Source organism: Octopus bimaculoides, chromosome 10 (assembly GCF_046866305.1).
Source record: "Octopus bimaculoides isolate indiv1 chromosome 10, ASM4686630v1, whole genome shotgun sequence".
Lineage (NCBI taxonomy): Eukaryota > Metazoa > Mollusca > Cephalopoda > Octopoda > Octopodidae > Octopus > Octopus bimaculoides.
Genome location: NC_142937.1, coordinates 65,409,603 through 65,425,934, shown reverse-complemented (window position 1 = coordinate 65,425,934; position 16,332 = coordinate 65,409,603). Strand labels below are relative to the sequence as shown.

Here is a 16,332-nt window from a genome sequence, read left to right as displayed (position 1 = left end):
ACCAAGAGGATGAAAGTTGAACTCGGGGAAATTTGAACTCAGAACATAAGGACGGATGAAATGCTGCTAAGCATTTTGCCCAGCATGCTAGCGATTCTGCCAGCTTACCACCTTAACAACAACAACAACTACAACAATTACAATAACAACAACAGCAGCATTATTATTACTATTATTATTGTTGTCATTATTATTATTATTATTATTATTATTGTTGTTCTTGTTGTTGTTATCATTATTGAGCAAGAGAGTAGCGCATGCCATCAAAATGACACTGGGATACAGTTATCAGAAGCCCAATATACCCATCATGATTACTCATCTGATGTACACCAGGTACATGCATCACAACCATATGTGCGCGACATGGTGATCTCATATCAAGATAAACAGCGCATGACCTCGCAGGTGGGGCCCAGTTAGAATTTTCTTCAGGCCGAGTAGCCCATCCCACTCAAAAGGTCCCTGAATAAGGTTTGTTTAAGGATGTTGAGCAAAACACCCATGTTTCCAATGATGAATTATTCAAACCCCAAAGAATTCCTCTCAACACATGGCTGTGATGCTCCCCCACTACTTCTGCTCATGATCAGAGATGACATATCATCAGCCACCAAGGGACATGCTCAACTGGTTAAGGCCAAACAACTGACAAGTAAATCTGTGGTATTAAGCAGAATATTTGCTGTAGCCCAGAGCCACTGCCTGGTACTGCATCAGGACATTATTATTATTATTATTATTATTATTATTATTATTATGATGATGATGATGATTATCATCATCATCAATATCATTAAGGCTGCAAGCTGGCAGATCTTAGTGTCATCTTTACATTCTGAGTTCAAATTCTGCTGAGGTTGACTTCGCCTTTCATCTTTTTTGGGGTCGATAAAATAAGTAGCAGTCAAGTACTGGGGTCAATGTAATCAACTAGCCTATTCCCCAAAATTTCAGCCCTTGAGCTTATAGTAGAAAAGAATTATTCTCATCATCATAATTATTATCATTATGGTTATTAATATTAAGATGGTGAGCTGGCAAAATCATTAGCACACTGGGCAAAATGCTTTGCGGCATTTCGTCTGTCTTTATGATCTGAGTTCAAATTCTGCAGAGGTCAATAAATTAGGCCTTTATTGTTATTATTATTATTATTGAGTGTGAGAGCAGTACATGCCATCAAAATGACACTGGAGCAAAATATACGAAGCCCAGTATACCCATTGTGACTACCTGTCTGATAAGGGTACACCAGGTACATGGATCGTCGTCGTCATCATCATCATCATCATCATTATTATTATTATAATGAAGGTGGTGAGCTGGCAGAGCTGTTAGCTCACCAGGCAAAATGCTGAGCAGCTTTTCAACTGTCGTTATGTGCTGAGTTCAAATTCTGCCACTGTTGACTTTGCCTTTCATCCTTTCAGGCTCGATGAAATAAGTACCAGGTGAGCTATGGGTTCAATGTAATCAACTAGCCCTCTCCCTTAAAAAATTTCAGGCCTTGTGCCTATATTAGAAAAAATTATGATGATAATTTGGGAGAATTCAATGTCAGCTCTACCAACCATCAAATTACATATTAATTTTCTGTTACTTTGGCATTTTGCCAGTAAGTCATTAGTCTTTCTGCTTTTCTTGAATATTAGTGCTAGTCTATATTTTCAGGAGTCAGTAATTTAAAAACCAAAACTGAAGTCTATGTTTTGCTGAGGAAATCTAATAAGATTGAAATATGTCCACAATTATCTCCTATACTTCTCAAAATAACATTAAGCATTGTTTCCTCCTCACCATGTAACATTATGCAAGCCAATTTTTTATGCTCTTTGCAGTAAAACTGCTAACACAAATGTAACTTTCTTCCTTTTATTTCATTTTTCTCATGCAGACATTGCCTAAGAATGATATAGTCACTGAACATTTCTGTTTTTCTACACCAAAAAAACAAAAACAAGAAAATATGTATTAATTTACATCTACTTAGTAATCTTTTGATCCCTGTTTTAGCAAATGTAGTGAAGAGTATACTTGGTTGATGAGGTTTCAGTAAGACTGAAATACACCCAGAGTTGTCTCCAGTGCTTGCCAATGGCTTATGTATTTGTTTTTTTTTACAACATAATTATTTCTAATTAACTTTCCTCAATGACCTCTATATTAAATATGTCAACACTATACTCTTTACTCTTTTACTTGTTTCAGTCATTTGACTGTGGCCATGCTGGAGCACCGCCTTTAATCGAACAAATCGACCCCAGGACTTATTCTTTGTAAGCCTAGTACTTATTCTATCAGTCACTTTTGCCGAACCGCTAAGTTATGGGGGGCATAAACACACCAGCATCGGTTGTCAAGCAATGTTGGGGGGACAAACACAGACACACAAATACACACACACACACACACACACACACACATATATATATATTCGATAGGCTTCTTTCAGTTTCCGTCTACCAAATCCACTCACAAGGCTTTGGTCGGCCCGAGGCTATAGTAGAAGACACTTACCCAAGGTGCCATGCAGTGGGACTGAACCTGGAACCATGTGGTTAGTAAACAAGCTACTTACCACACACCCACTCCTGTGCCTACAAAAAATCTGCCCCAATGAAGAGAAAAATATTAAAAATATTTTGAACTGTGATCTCTATTGGAGCCCTTTCCTTTTGTTATCAAGTTCACAATGAGTGTGAAACAAGGAATGCTTTATGCATTTACCAAAATGCATCACAAAGAGATTTATTATGACCAATGCTCTTCAATGAGGTTAGTGATGGAAATGACAAGATATACGTAGCAAATAACTACCTCCTACTTTCCAGAAGATTGTTTTTGTGCTTTCTATTTCTATAGTAATAGCAACATTTATTAATTATTCTTTGTCTTCTTTCTAATCAACTAAATGTATGAGTTTACTTTGTTCACCTCTAGACCGATCCTCTGAACATTAATTAATCAAGGATATTGCATTACCATCTAACTCAATTCCATTACTGAATAAGATGGTGCTATAATTGAGACATGATTATAACTAAAGGTTATTATTGTTGTTGTTGTTCAGCCCCAGGTCATCTCTGTCTGAGCAGATGATCAAAAGCATGCCAGCCATAACTATTCTATTTCTTTATACATTTTTTTTCATAGGGATGTCCAATATGTCCTTCCTTTTTAAGACAGTAAAGTGGTGTGATTTGGCTGCTATTATTTGTAAGTCATAAGGCAGTGAGCTGGCAGAATAACATGTCAGGCGGTATTTCGTTCGTCTTTACATCGTGTTCAAATGCCACTGAGGTCAACTTTGCCTTCCATCCTCTTGGGGTCGATAAAATAAGTACCAGTTGAGCACTGGGGTCGATTTAATCAAATTAGTCCCTCTCTTGGAATTGCTGGCCGTTTGCCAAAATGTGAAACCATTATTTGTAGGTCAGGTGATCATCAAAAACGCTCTCTGATTGGTTCATTATAAAATGTGTTACATTATTGTAGATTTGTGACAGGGCCAATAACCTAATTTTACTGCAGCATCAACAAGATATCAACCATAAATCTCACCTGGTCTGAATTCCTCTCGGGCAGTATTTATCTTTAGCTCTGTGTCTGCAGCAACCACCAGTTTTTCACTGACTTCTTGGGCTGTTATCTTAGTAACACTCAAAACTTGTATGAGAGACTCATCTTCAACAAGTGAACCTTCAGTTGATGTCAGACGGAACAACAAATTGTCTTCTAGTTCTTTCATTTTACGATTGTTCAGTGATACTTCTTCCAATAATTTGGTTCTTTCTGCTTCCAGTTCCTAATATAAAATATAAAAAAAATATATATAAAAGAAGAAATCAAGCATATATTTCACCAGAGTTTCTGTTAATGCAATCAACTTTTGCTTCTTAATGTTTGTCCTTCATCCATAACCCACATCAGAATCACAGAATCATTATTATTACCATCCAACAACTATCATGCAGCTACTACGAATATAAACACCATATTATTGCTGCCAATACTACAATGCTCATCATCATCTTATAATGCACTAGTATATATATATTAACAATCACTGCCATGACAACGACCACCACCACTACTGCAACCACTGCCACTGCTGTCACCACCACCGCTGCCGCCGCCGACAACAACAGCACTACCACCACCACGGCTGTCACCACTGTCACCACCACCACCACCGATGATGACGACAGCAACAACACTGCCCACCACCATCACAACTGCCACCATTGTCACCACCACCACCACCAATACTACTACATCTCCCTTAACAACTGATATATTAAGCATGAACTTCTATATAGTCTCTTGAACTGCTAGAAACAGCAGCTAAATATCCTTTATATAACAAACTCTAGCATATTAAAAGAAAGACTACTTAGATATTGTAGTCCTGGATACACTGTGTCAAATAAAAGAATAAACGTAGGATGGCCATGAATGGAACATCTTGGATTTTAATGATTGCAATGATTGTAGTGTTGCTGTTATTTAGCCACAGGTCAAACAGGATTGACTTAGGGCTAAATAGCAACAATATTAAAAACGTTTATTGCCATCTGTTACATCATTATAATTACTGCTTCGTTATTCTGTAACCTCTTAATTATCATTTATATCTTTAGAATCATGACCATCAACATAACTGCACGGTCATAGGAAACAATATCATCATCATTATCATCATCACCACCAAAACCAAATCCCCCATCACCACCACCGTCATCATCAGTTTTCCATGCTGATATGGGTTGGACAGGTTTTCTAAGGTAGTGTTTTGCAGCTAGATATCCTTCCTATTACCAACGCGTTAACTTGCCTCATAATATGCACAGATGTGATGCACATATTTTAAAACTAGAATACCCATTGTAGTAGAATCTTAGAACAACACTGGATTAATCATTAAGCAAAATAAGCATGTGCTCTGAGCATTAAAAGGAAGGGAGGCCCCACAGAAATGGTAAATGGTTTGCAGTACAAAAGAAATCACTGTAAACTTGCTAAAATAATATTCAAAGTGGTTTATATGATCAGAAATATGATTTCAAAGTGTTCATGATGTCATAGTGAGGATCTGATAAAAGGCTTTGCTTTTAAAAAAGAGAAGAAAACTTTTCAAATATAAATGAAGTGGAAGTATACATAAATAAATATGTATTCCATCTTGCTGCTAGTTTTGAATCATTTTGAAAAATAGAAATTTAATTTATCGTTTATTATTGTCTATATTTTGAATTACATATATATGGGGACACCAAGATCTTGTAAGTGCTTTTATAGGTCTTAATTCAATCTCGTCACAAGGCTTTAGTCAACCTGAAGCCCTGCTCAAAAGAAACTTGCTCAAAATGCCTTGCAGTGAGATCCAACCTGAAATTGCCTTGTTGTAAAGAAAACTTGCTACCCACAATGTCATGACTGCACAAAGTTAAAAAGATGAGACCAAAATTTTGATTAATCTTTACAACTCATTTTTTAATGCAGGAAAGTATTAACTAATGTTCACATTGCTTGCTGAAATATCACAGGCTGCTCTATTTATTTCAAATTTTGGTACATGACCACAATTTCAGAAGAGTGGGTATGTCAAATACATGACCACGAGAACTCAACTGGTACTTATTTTATCAACCCCCAAAAGGATGAAAGGCAAAGCTGACTTTGGCAGCATTTGAACTCAGAATGTAAGGATGGACAAAATGCAGCTAAACATTTTGCCCAGTATACCTTCCAAACAGAATTGATTAAAATTTTGGCACGAGGTCTCTAACTATGAGAATTGCTGCTTATTTTATCGACCCTGAAAGAATGAAAGACAAAGTCAACCTCCGCAGAATTTGAACTCAGAATGTCACTAAGTATTTTAACTGATGTGTTAACGATTCTGCCAGCTCACTGCCTTAACGATATACTGAAGTTCCAGCCAATCAAACATAATATTCTTTTCTACTCTAGGCACAAGGCTCGAAATTTTCGGGGAGAGGGCCAGTCTATTAGATCAATCTCCAGTACACAACTGGTACTTAATTTATCGACCCCGGAAGGATAAAATGCAAAGTCGGCCTCGGAGGAATTTGAACTCGGAACGTAAAGATAGACAAAATACCATTAAGCATTTTGCCCAGCATGCTAACGCTTCTTATTTCTTTACTGCCCACAAGGGGCTAAACATAGAGGGGACAAACAAGGACAGACAAACGGATTAAGTCGATTATATCGACCCCAGTGGTTAACTGGTACTTATTTAATCAACCCCAAAAGAATGAAAGGCAAAGTCGACCTTGGCGGAATTTGAACTCAGAAATACCAGCAAGCATTTCGCCCGGTGTGCTAATGTTTCTGCCAGCTCACCACCATAATCAAATGAAATATTTCCCTACAATAAAAACTGTGTCTAACTCACACCATCATTATCTTTCTCTTTTTCAACAGAGTAGTGGATTCAGTTGCATAACTCAAAGCTTATTTGCTAAATGATAGAATCATGCTCACAGCTAATAAGTGTATACTTTCCAATGATCTGTTTATTTAAAAAGCTGGTGAAAAATAATAAAATAATGAGCTGAAAGATAGTCTTAATATTTTAAAAATGAATGAGATTCTTTGTTTAATGAAATATTCACAATGAACAACAACAATATTCACCAAACAAATATTGAAGATTCTTGCTATCATGATTACAGAATTCATGCACTAAATTTCAGACTTATCAACTTCATATATACACGCACGCGCATGTGTGTGTGTGTGTGTGTATGTGTGTGTATCATCATCATTTAACCTCTGTCTTCTATGCTGGCAAGGGTGGAAAGTTTGATAGGAGCTGGCAAATCAAAGGACTGCACTAGACCTCTCTGTCTATTTTAGCATAGTTTTTACAGCTGGATACCTTTCTTAATGCCAACCACTTTACACCTTCCAAATGCCAGTCACTTTACAGACTGGATTGGATGCTTTTTTGACATGGCACCAGCAAGCTCACCAAGTAACTTGCAAGTTGAAGATCCTTTGAGAGGGATGGTGGTATTGGAAGAGGTGGCATTGTGCCAGGTGGAGGTTAGAATGCGTAAGTGTGTGTGTGTTACTTATGTTTTGGCATTGCTTCTACACAATTCCACTGCATAGGCAATGCTATTTGTTAACATGTGCCATTAAAAAAAACTGTCTGTCCTTTGAGAGATTTGGCATTTGAAAGACCAGCAGAATAAATTACTTATTTAGAAACAAGAGTTAGTGACAGGAAGAGTACCCTCCTATAGAACACTCTCCTCTAAACTACACAAGCATAGAATAAGTTAATTTAATGATGGTTACTATCATCATCATCGTCATCGTCGTTATTATCATCATCATCATTATTATCATTATTATTATTATTATTATTATTATAATTATTATTATTATATTTGGTTTTGCACATAGTATTGTTCTATAGAATGTTTAAGAAAACATAAGAAAATTATGAGTTTGTTTTAAAATTTGAGATTACACAGACAGTATGTTATGTAAGATGTGAGCACTATCTTTTGAATTTCTGTCATTTTGGGGTTTCCTGGTATCTGAGCTAGGTAGTAAACAGCCTCTTTTGCTATCATTTCTAAGACACCTATCACAACAGGTATTGTTTTAGTCATGAGGTTCTACATTTTGCCATATTATTATTATTATTATTATTATTATTATTATTATTATTATTATTATCAAGGCAATGAACTGACAGATTCACTAGCATGCTGGGCAAAATGCTCAGTGGCATTTTGTTCGTCTTTGTTTTCCAAGTTCAAATTCCAGTGAGGTTGACTTTGCCTTTCATCTTTTCGGGGCTGATGAAACAAGTACTAGTCATGCATGGGGGTCGATATAATCAACTATCCCCCTCCCCCACCAAAATTTCAGGCCTTGTGCCTATAGTAGAAAGGATTATTATTATTATTATTATTATTATTATTATTTAAGTGACGAGCTGGCAGAATCGTTAGCATGCTGCACGAAATGCTGAGTGGTATTTCGCCCATTGCTACATTCTGAGTTCAAATTCTGTTGAGGTCGACTTTGCCTTTCATCCTTTCAGGGTTGATAAATTAAGTACCAGTGAAACACTTGAGTTGATGTAATCAACTTATACACTCCTTCAAAATGGCTGCCCTTGTGGCAAAATTTGATACCATTATCATTACCTCTGCCTTAGCGAAGGTGAAGGTGTTGTTTTTAGTCATGTTTGTTTGTTTGTTTGTTTGTCCATGGACAAGATATCTCAAGAACAGCTGAATGGATTCGAAACTTTCAGAGATGTTTGGTCTCGTGACTGGCATGACCTGATTCAATTTTGGGATCGATCCAGTACCGGATAAGGATTCTGGATTATTTTTTCTGGCCTTTTTAACTTAATTTTTGAGAGCAGTTGGGTTCATTTTTAGTAGTTTCATTTGTGAAAGCAGTTTAGTTTATTTCAGATATTCTCATTTAAAAAATCATCTCTGGCTAATCGTTGAGAGGATGTTGGTGTTGCCTTGGCAGAGATTTCCACTCTTTGAGTGCTCTTGTTATTATTATTATTAAAGCAATGAGCTGGCAGAATTGTTAGCATGCTGGGCAAAATGCTTAGTGACATTTTGTCCATCTTTGTGTTCAAATTCGGCTGTTGTCAACTTTGCCTTTCATCCTTCTGGGGTCAATAAAGTACTAGTTGAACACTGGGGTTGATGTAATTGACTTATCCCCTCCCACAAAATTGTTGGCCTTGAGCCAAATTTTGAAATCCTCATTATTATTATTAGCACCATCATCATCATCATCATTGATAATATTCAAGATGGCGAGCTGGCAGAATTGTTAGCACACCAGACAAAATGATTAGTGATATTTTGTTCGTTCTCAGGTTTTAAGTTCAAATTATGCCAAAGTCGACTATGCCTTTCATGCCTTCGGGGTTGATAAAATAAGTACCAGTCAAGTACTGCGGTTGATGTAATCGACTAGCCCCCCTCCCACTAAATTTCAGGCCCTGTGTCTATAGTAGAAAAGATTATTATTAGTATTGTTGTTGTTGTTGTTGTTGTTGTGTTGTTGTTATAATTATTATTGTTGTTGTCATTATTTTTTGAAGTAGTTTGCTTTCAAATTTGTAAACATTTTTCTTGAAGCCAATTAAAAGAAAAAATATGTAAACTGAAAACAAAAATTAAGTTAACCTTTTGTGTAAATTGTTGAAATAATTAAGATGCACTGTCTGTCAAAAAAACAATATAGGAAACTATAATTAATCCTATGTTACCATTTATAAACCCTCTAGACAACATCTTCTTGAATGACCTATATAACTTTCTAGTGTTCGTGTTGCAAAAGTTCATTAAGAATAATTGAAAGGAAACAAAAACTGTATTGTCTTGATAAGGAAGCCAACAGACATTAATTGCTTTAATTGTTTTATTGCTTCCATTGCCTGATAAAGAAAAAATGAATAAATAGTTGTTATTCAAAATGTAAATACAAAATCATCAAAAGTGAGTGTCAATATTTGTTAAATTTCATTGACATTGTCGTATTGAAGATATAAAGATATATAATTTTTCTAATCTGTGTCATGAAAATTAGATATAGGCACAAGCATGATTGTGTGATAAGAAACTTAATTCCCAATAACATGGCTCGTTGTCTAGTCCCACTACATGGTACCTAAGGCAAGTGTCTTCTACTATAGCCTCAGGCCAACCAAAGTCTTTGTGAGTGGATTTGGTAGACAAAATCTGAAAGATGCCTGTCATATCTTTATATATGTGTGTGTGTGTGTGTGTGTGTGTGTGTACTTGTGTGTCTTTGTGTCTGTGCTTGTCCCCCATCACTGTTTAACAACTGCTATCGGTTTTGCTTACATACCTGTAACTTCGTAGTTCAGCAGTAGTGACCGATAGAATAAGTACCAGGCTTAGCAAAAAGGATGAGTACCGGACTCAATTCATTTGACTAAAACTTCTACAAGGTGGTGCCCCAGCATGGCCATAGTCTAATGAATGAAACAAGTAAATGATAAAAGCTATCATTGATATACCTTCACCAATTTATTCTTTAGTCTGTATTTTATTTTCATTTTGCAGTTCTTCTCAACTGTGTGATTTAGATTCAGTCCTGCAGCACAGAACTTGGAGCAAGTGTCAGTGAAGCGCTACATAACACCGATAACTTACCCGCTGCTATTTCTAGCAATGATTGTACTTTGTGCACATTCGCTTTGTATTTATATATCATCATCATTATCATCATCATCGTTTAACGTCCGCTTTCCATGCTGGCATGGGTTGGACGGTTTGACAAGCCAGAAGGCTGTACCAGGCTCCAATCCGATCTGGCAAAGTTTCTACAGCTGCATGCCCTTCCTAATGCCAACCACTTCAAGAGTGTAGTGGGTGCTTTTTACGTGCCACCAGCACAAGGGCCAGCCAGGCAGTATTAGCATTGATCATGCTTGAATGGTGCTTTTCATGTGCCACTGGCACGGGAACCAGTCAGGCGGCATTGGCATCAACCATGCTTGAATGGTGCTTTTTACGTGCTACTGGCATGGGAGCCAGTCAGGCAGTACTGGCAACAATCACACTCAAATGGTGCTTTTAACATGCCACTGGCATGGGTGCCAATCAGGTGGTACTGTCATTGGCCATGACAATGATTTCACTTGCCTCAACAGGTCTTCACAAGCGCAGTTTATTGCCCAATGATTGAAGGGTACTCTTAAATCGGCTGGTAATGCTGCACTGGCATAAGCCACAGTTACAGTTTCACTTGGCTTGCCAGGTCTTCTCAAGCACAGCATGCCACAGATGATCAATAGGTCTTTGGAAGCAAAGTTTATTGTCCAGTGTATGAGCTGGTTACACCCACTGGCATAGGCCACGGGCTTGGTCTCACTTGGCTTGTTGGGTCTTCTCAAGCACAGTATATCTCCAAAGGTCTTGGTCGCTTGTCATTGCCTCGGTGAGGCCCCATGTTTGAAGGTCATGCATCACCACCTCATCCCAGGTCTTCCTGGGTCTACTTCTTCCACAGGTTCCCTCTACTGCTAGGGTGTGACACTTTTTCACACAGCTGTCCTCATCCATTCACAACACATAACCATACCAGTGCAGCTGTCTCTCTTGCACACCACATCTGATGCTTCTTATGTCCAACTTTTCTCTCAGGGTGCTTACACTCTGTTGTGTATGCACACTAACATTACACATCTAGCAGAGCATACTGGCTTCATTCCTTGCAAGCTTACGCATGTCCTCAGCAGTCACAGCCCATGTTTCACTGCCATGTAGCATGGTTGTTTGCACACATGCATCATACAGTCTACCTTTCACTCTGAGCGAGAGGCCCTTTGTCATCAGCAGAGTTAGGAACTCTCTGAACTTTGCCCAGGCTAGTGCTATTCTAGCAGGTACACTTTCAGAGCATCCATCCCTGCTACTGACCTGGTCACCTAGGTAATGGAAACTATCAACTCCTTGTAGTTTTTCTCCCTGGCATGTGACAGAAGCTGTTTTCTGCATATTTTCAGTGTTTATTGTTCCTGAGCATTTGCCACACACAAAAACTATCTTCCCAGTTAGCCTTGTTGCACCTCTTATGTGTCCAAAGCTTACACTAGGTACATCTTATGCAGTTTCTACCTATGCCTTTTCTACAGATCGAGCAGTGCCATCTACTTGAAGGAATTTGTGATTTGTGTGCTTTCCTACTTATTAAGACTTTGGTTTTTGCTAGGTTGACTCTAAGGCCCTTCGATTCTAGACCTTGCTGCCACACCTGAAACTTCTCTAGTTCTGATAGTGACTCAGCTCTTAGAGCAAGGTCATCAGCAAAGAGAAGCTCCCAGGGACATCCTGTCTTGAATTCCTCTGTTCTTGCCTGGAGAAATATGATGAATAAGAGGGGGCTGAGGACTGATCCTTGGTGGACCCCTACCTCTACCCAGAATTCTTCACTGTACTTGTTGCCAACCCTCACCTTACTGACAGCATCCCTATACATGGTTTGTACAGCTCTCACTAACCATTCATCTATCTCTAGTTTCCTCATTGACCACCAAATAAGGAATCAGGGGTCCCTGTCAAAGGCTTTCTCCATGTCATTGAAAGCTAGGTACAGAGATTTATCTTTGGCTAGGTATTTCTCCTGCAATATATATATATATTATGTATATATACATATCATATATATATATATGTATATATACATATATATATATATGTATATATACATATATATATATATGTATATATACATATATATATATATGTATATATACATATATATATATATGTATATATATATATATATATATATATGTATATATATATATATATATATATGTATATATATATATATATATATATATATATGTATATATATATATATATATATATATATATGTATATATATATATATATATATATATATATATATATACATATATATTGATAGAAAGGACAACAAAAGAAAGAAAGAGACCTCGATATTATGTAAATAGAGGAATTTATCTGTAAAAATATGTGACACTTATTCGGTAGCCATGATAAAACTCCAAATTTTGGATGTGGTCTATAGCTCTTTTGTCTTAATAACGGTCAACCACACAGTAATTTCCCTTTGTTTAATGGTCATTTTTCACAGGAATTTTCAATGGCCGGATAACTGAAGAGATGTTGGCGTGTGTTCCTACCCCGGCATCCAAAACTCGGAGTTTTATCATGGCTACTGAATAAGTGTCACATATTTTTACAGATATATATATATATATATATATACGGAGAGAGAGAGAGAGAGAGAGAGAGAGAGAGAGAGAGAGAGAGAGAGAGAGAGAGAGAGAGAGAGAGAGAGAGAGAGGGGCATATAAATGTGTGTATTTGTGTCTCTTTGCCATGATATCATGTGATAGTTGTAAATAAGTGCACTGTCATGCAAACAGTCCTCATTTCCAATCTGCCATGTCTGGGTCACATGGGGAAATATTACTTTACTGGGAAACAGGTGAGGGTTGGTGACAGGAAAGGTGTTCAATTACAGAGAATCTGCATCAACAAATTCTTTTCCATTCAACAACCATGGAAAAGTGGACATTGAAACAATGCTGCTGATGCTGGTGGTGATGATGATGATGATAATGATGATGATGTATATTTTCTTTTAACACTATCTTAAGTTTGATGGTTTTTAATTCTTAGACTACAGAAGTCTTCAGGAAATTTATGTTATATCTCATTCTTCTATCTAGACTTATTGAATTATAATTTCTAAAGTAGAAATTATTTCTAAGCCAGATGATAGAATATCAATTCAGTAGTCATTTTATAGTTATTCTGATTATTGTCATTCATAGGTGAAAAAGAAATACCTTTTCTGGAATTTATCTGATACACTTAATGAATCTTTATGAGACTGATATCTAACGATTTTTAACCAATAATATATCATTAATATACTTGTTATGAAAGTAATAATCACTTACTAACAAATGAATATGCTACAGTCTGAGTGTTTTGCATAGTCATACTCTAACTTGTAACTGCCTTGTAGACATCAAAATGTAAGAATGTAAGACTTAGAGGTCAGTTAGGCAGAGCATAGTGTACAGAGGTCAACTGAACAGTATGTTCCTGAATTTACTAAATTTTTGTCCATTCTCTAGGTTTAGTAAAATGAATAGTCTGTAAAGTACAGTAAAATAAATAGCAGTGATATACTGGGAATCAAGTACACTTTCAACACTTTATGTGCATGTCATCATCATCATCATTTAACGTCCCTTTTTCTACACTGGTATGGGTTGGACAGTTTCACAAGAAAGATGAATCAGAGGTCTCCACCAGGTTCTATGTCTGCTTTGACATGGTTTCTACAGCTGGATGCCTTTCCTAATGCCAACCACTTTACAGAGTGTACTGGGTGCTTTTTATGTGGCACCAGCACCAGTGAGGTCACCAAGTACCCACAAGATAAGACCCCTCAGCTGAGTGAGCTATAGACTGGAGAAAGAAACTATAATAAAGGAAGAGAAGCAGATGTCTTGCTGAAGGGGTGTATACATGGCTTGCCCAGCTGAATGTGAGAGAGAGAAAGAAAGAGAGAGAGGAAAGAGACATGAGGTCCAGGTACAATGTGGATATGAGATGAAATAGGAAGTGCATGTATGGTCAGTAAAATTAAAATCATAATTATATGAGTGTTTGAGCGTGTGTGTATGTGTGTTTGCGCATTTGAGTATATGTGTGTGTATGTAATTCTTACCTGTTTTTCTTTCAGAATAACAATTCCAAGGAGTTGGTCTTCTAAGCCCTTGATGGTGACTGTGAAGTCAATTATAGATGTGCGGGCTGAAATTTCAGGAGTGTATGCAGGGTTTGGTAACTTTGTAGTAATGTAGATACGGAAGCCCTTTGTTATATCAATCTCCTTATCACCAACTTTTACCTGTAATTTTATAAACACAGTTGGATTTATTTAGAAATCAGCTCTTTAATCACCATGTTTTTTTTATTCATGTAAGCAAGAAGGTGCCCACAAAAATAGAAAAGGAAAAAGAAAAAAGCAAGTCAAAGAAATTAATTAAACAACAAGGGTTTTTGAATGAACTAAAACAGTTTTACAGTTTTGAAAATTTAAATAGCTGGATTAAAGTTAGATTGACACATTCTGAACAAAACCTAAATCAGATTTTTTTGTTCAATTTTATGTAGTCTTGTTTTGAGTTAATAACTAATAAATCTTTGAATGAGCTGGAAGCATGAGGTTCTGGCTTAAAGGTGACCTGCTGTCTTTTAACGATTAAGCAAAGTCTTGTCTGGTTTGGTTTCTGAAGGATTGAAATATTTTTACAGGATTTAATTACAGAAATCTCTTGTTCAAGTAATGAAATGCAAGCTCAAAGTGTACAAGCCAAAAATAATCAACAACTTTGCAATAAGGACATTTTAGAATTTCTTCAGTGACAACATTAGAAGGGTGTAATGTTATAATGTTCTACTTAGTGTGCTCAAATATTACAGATTACTTTTTTTCTGTGACATAATAAAAAGTCATAGGATTAACAGTTCTTTTAATTTTATTAATACTTTTATAACTATTCGCCTCACCCACCCCCACACAATATATATATGTATACCTTGAAAGTTTCTATAAGCATTAACATTGGATAAAATTTTGCTCAATGTTGTAAGCCGGCAGAGTTGTTTGAGTAGTGTGATATTTGTTTCAGTGCTTTACAATCTGAGATCAAAATATTGTCATGGTCAACTTTGCTTTCATTCTTTCAGGGCTGATAAAAATAATGTACCAATGAAGAATTAGAATCAACGGTATTGACTAATTTCTTCCTCTCCAAAAAATGACTGGCCTAAATTAAAAACCATTATTCTCTCATTGGCCACTACCTTATCATTCAACAGTCATTGTACTTACAGTTTTTTCACTTAAGTTTATTGAAGTAGAAACTATATATTATTTTGAAAGATTCATAATAATACCAATCACAGAGTTATCACAGATCAATGATCTTGCCATTTAACTTAACAGATATCAAGATGGTCTGCCACCATCACCACCACCACCACCATAACTGTCACCACCACCACTGTCATCACCACTACTGTCACTATTATTGTGGCTTCAAATTTAATAGTTATTATGACTTTAATAACTCACTTCCAGACAGGTAGAAACTCTTACAGCGCTTCAATGGGAGAAATTTTATAGGAATTATTGAAAGACAGTCTCTAATTGAAATCTGTATGTTGATAACGACTGTACTTAGGAAGCTAAAAGTGTGTTTTTGTTAGTATAAAATAAAGTGTCTTATTAGTGAAAGTAATGGTATTTCTTACATCTCTTTTTAAGACTGCATCTCAATCTACAACCATTAAATAACTCATTTTAACACAGATTATTATTGTAAATAATTTAATGAATTAATATCCAACAGATCTTCAGTTTCTGTTCCATTATAAGAAAGAAGCTAAAGGTCTGAGCTGAAATGATAACATCTTATGATCTGAGCATTGCAGAATTTCTTCAGAAATTTGATTGATGTCTATTATATATGACAACAGATAAAAATCTAATGCAATCAATGCTGCAATAATTTAACTCTTGGCTAGATACAAGAGTCTCAGTCTTAAACATTTTGCCAACTTACACAATTTTCTTTCAGTCAAAATCAATAACTAAATCTTCCACTTATAAAAAAAAAAAACCCCAAAAATAATTAATATCAAACACTCTGTATTTGCTTTCTTTTCACATATCATATTTTGTAACCATTTATCTTCAAATAAT

The 16,332-nt window shown here is 36.2% G+C and overlaps 1 protein-coding gene across 1 annotated transcript in view; it reads right to left on the bottom strand.

Annotated features, from left to right (window-relative positions):
* LOC106877714 (dynein axonemal heavy chain 5) overlaps positions 1–16,332 on the bottom strand; it is a 435,668-nt gene that overhangs the window by 126,824 nt on the left and 292,512 nt on the right. Inside the window, exons 65-66 of the mRNA XM_089358248.1 lie at positions 14,290–14,472; positions 3,565–3,808 (exon numbers count right to left, since the gene is read on the bottom strand). Of these exons, the coding sequence (XP_089214374.1) occupies positions 3,565–3,808; positions 14,290–14,472 (427 nt within the window). The remainder of the gene's footprint in view (positions 1–3,564; positions 3,809–14,289; positions 14,473–16,332) is intronic.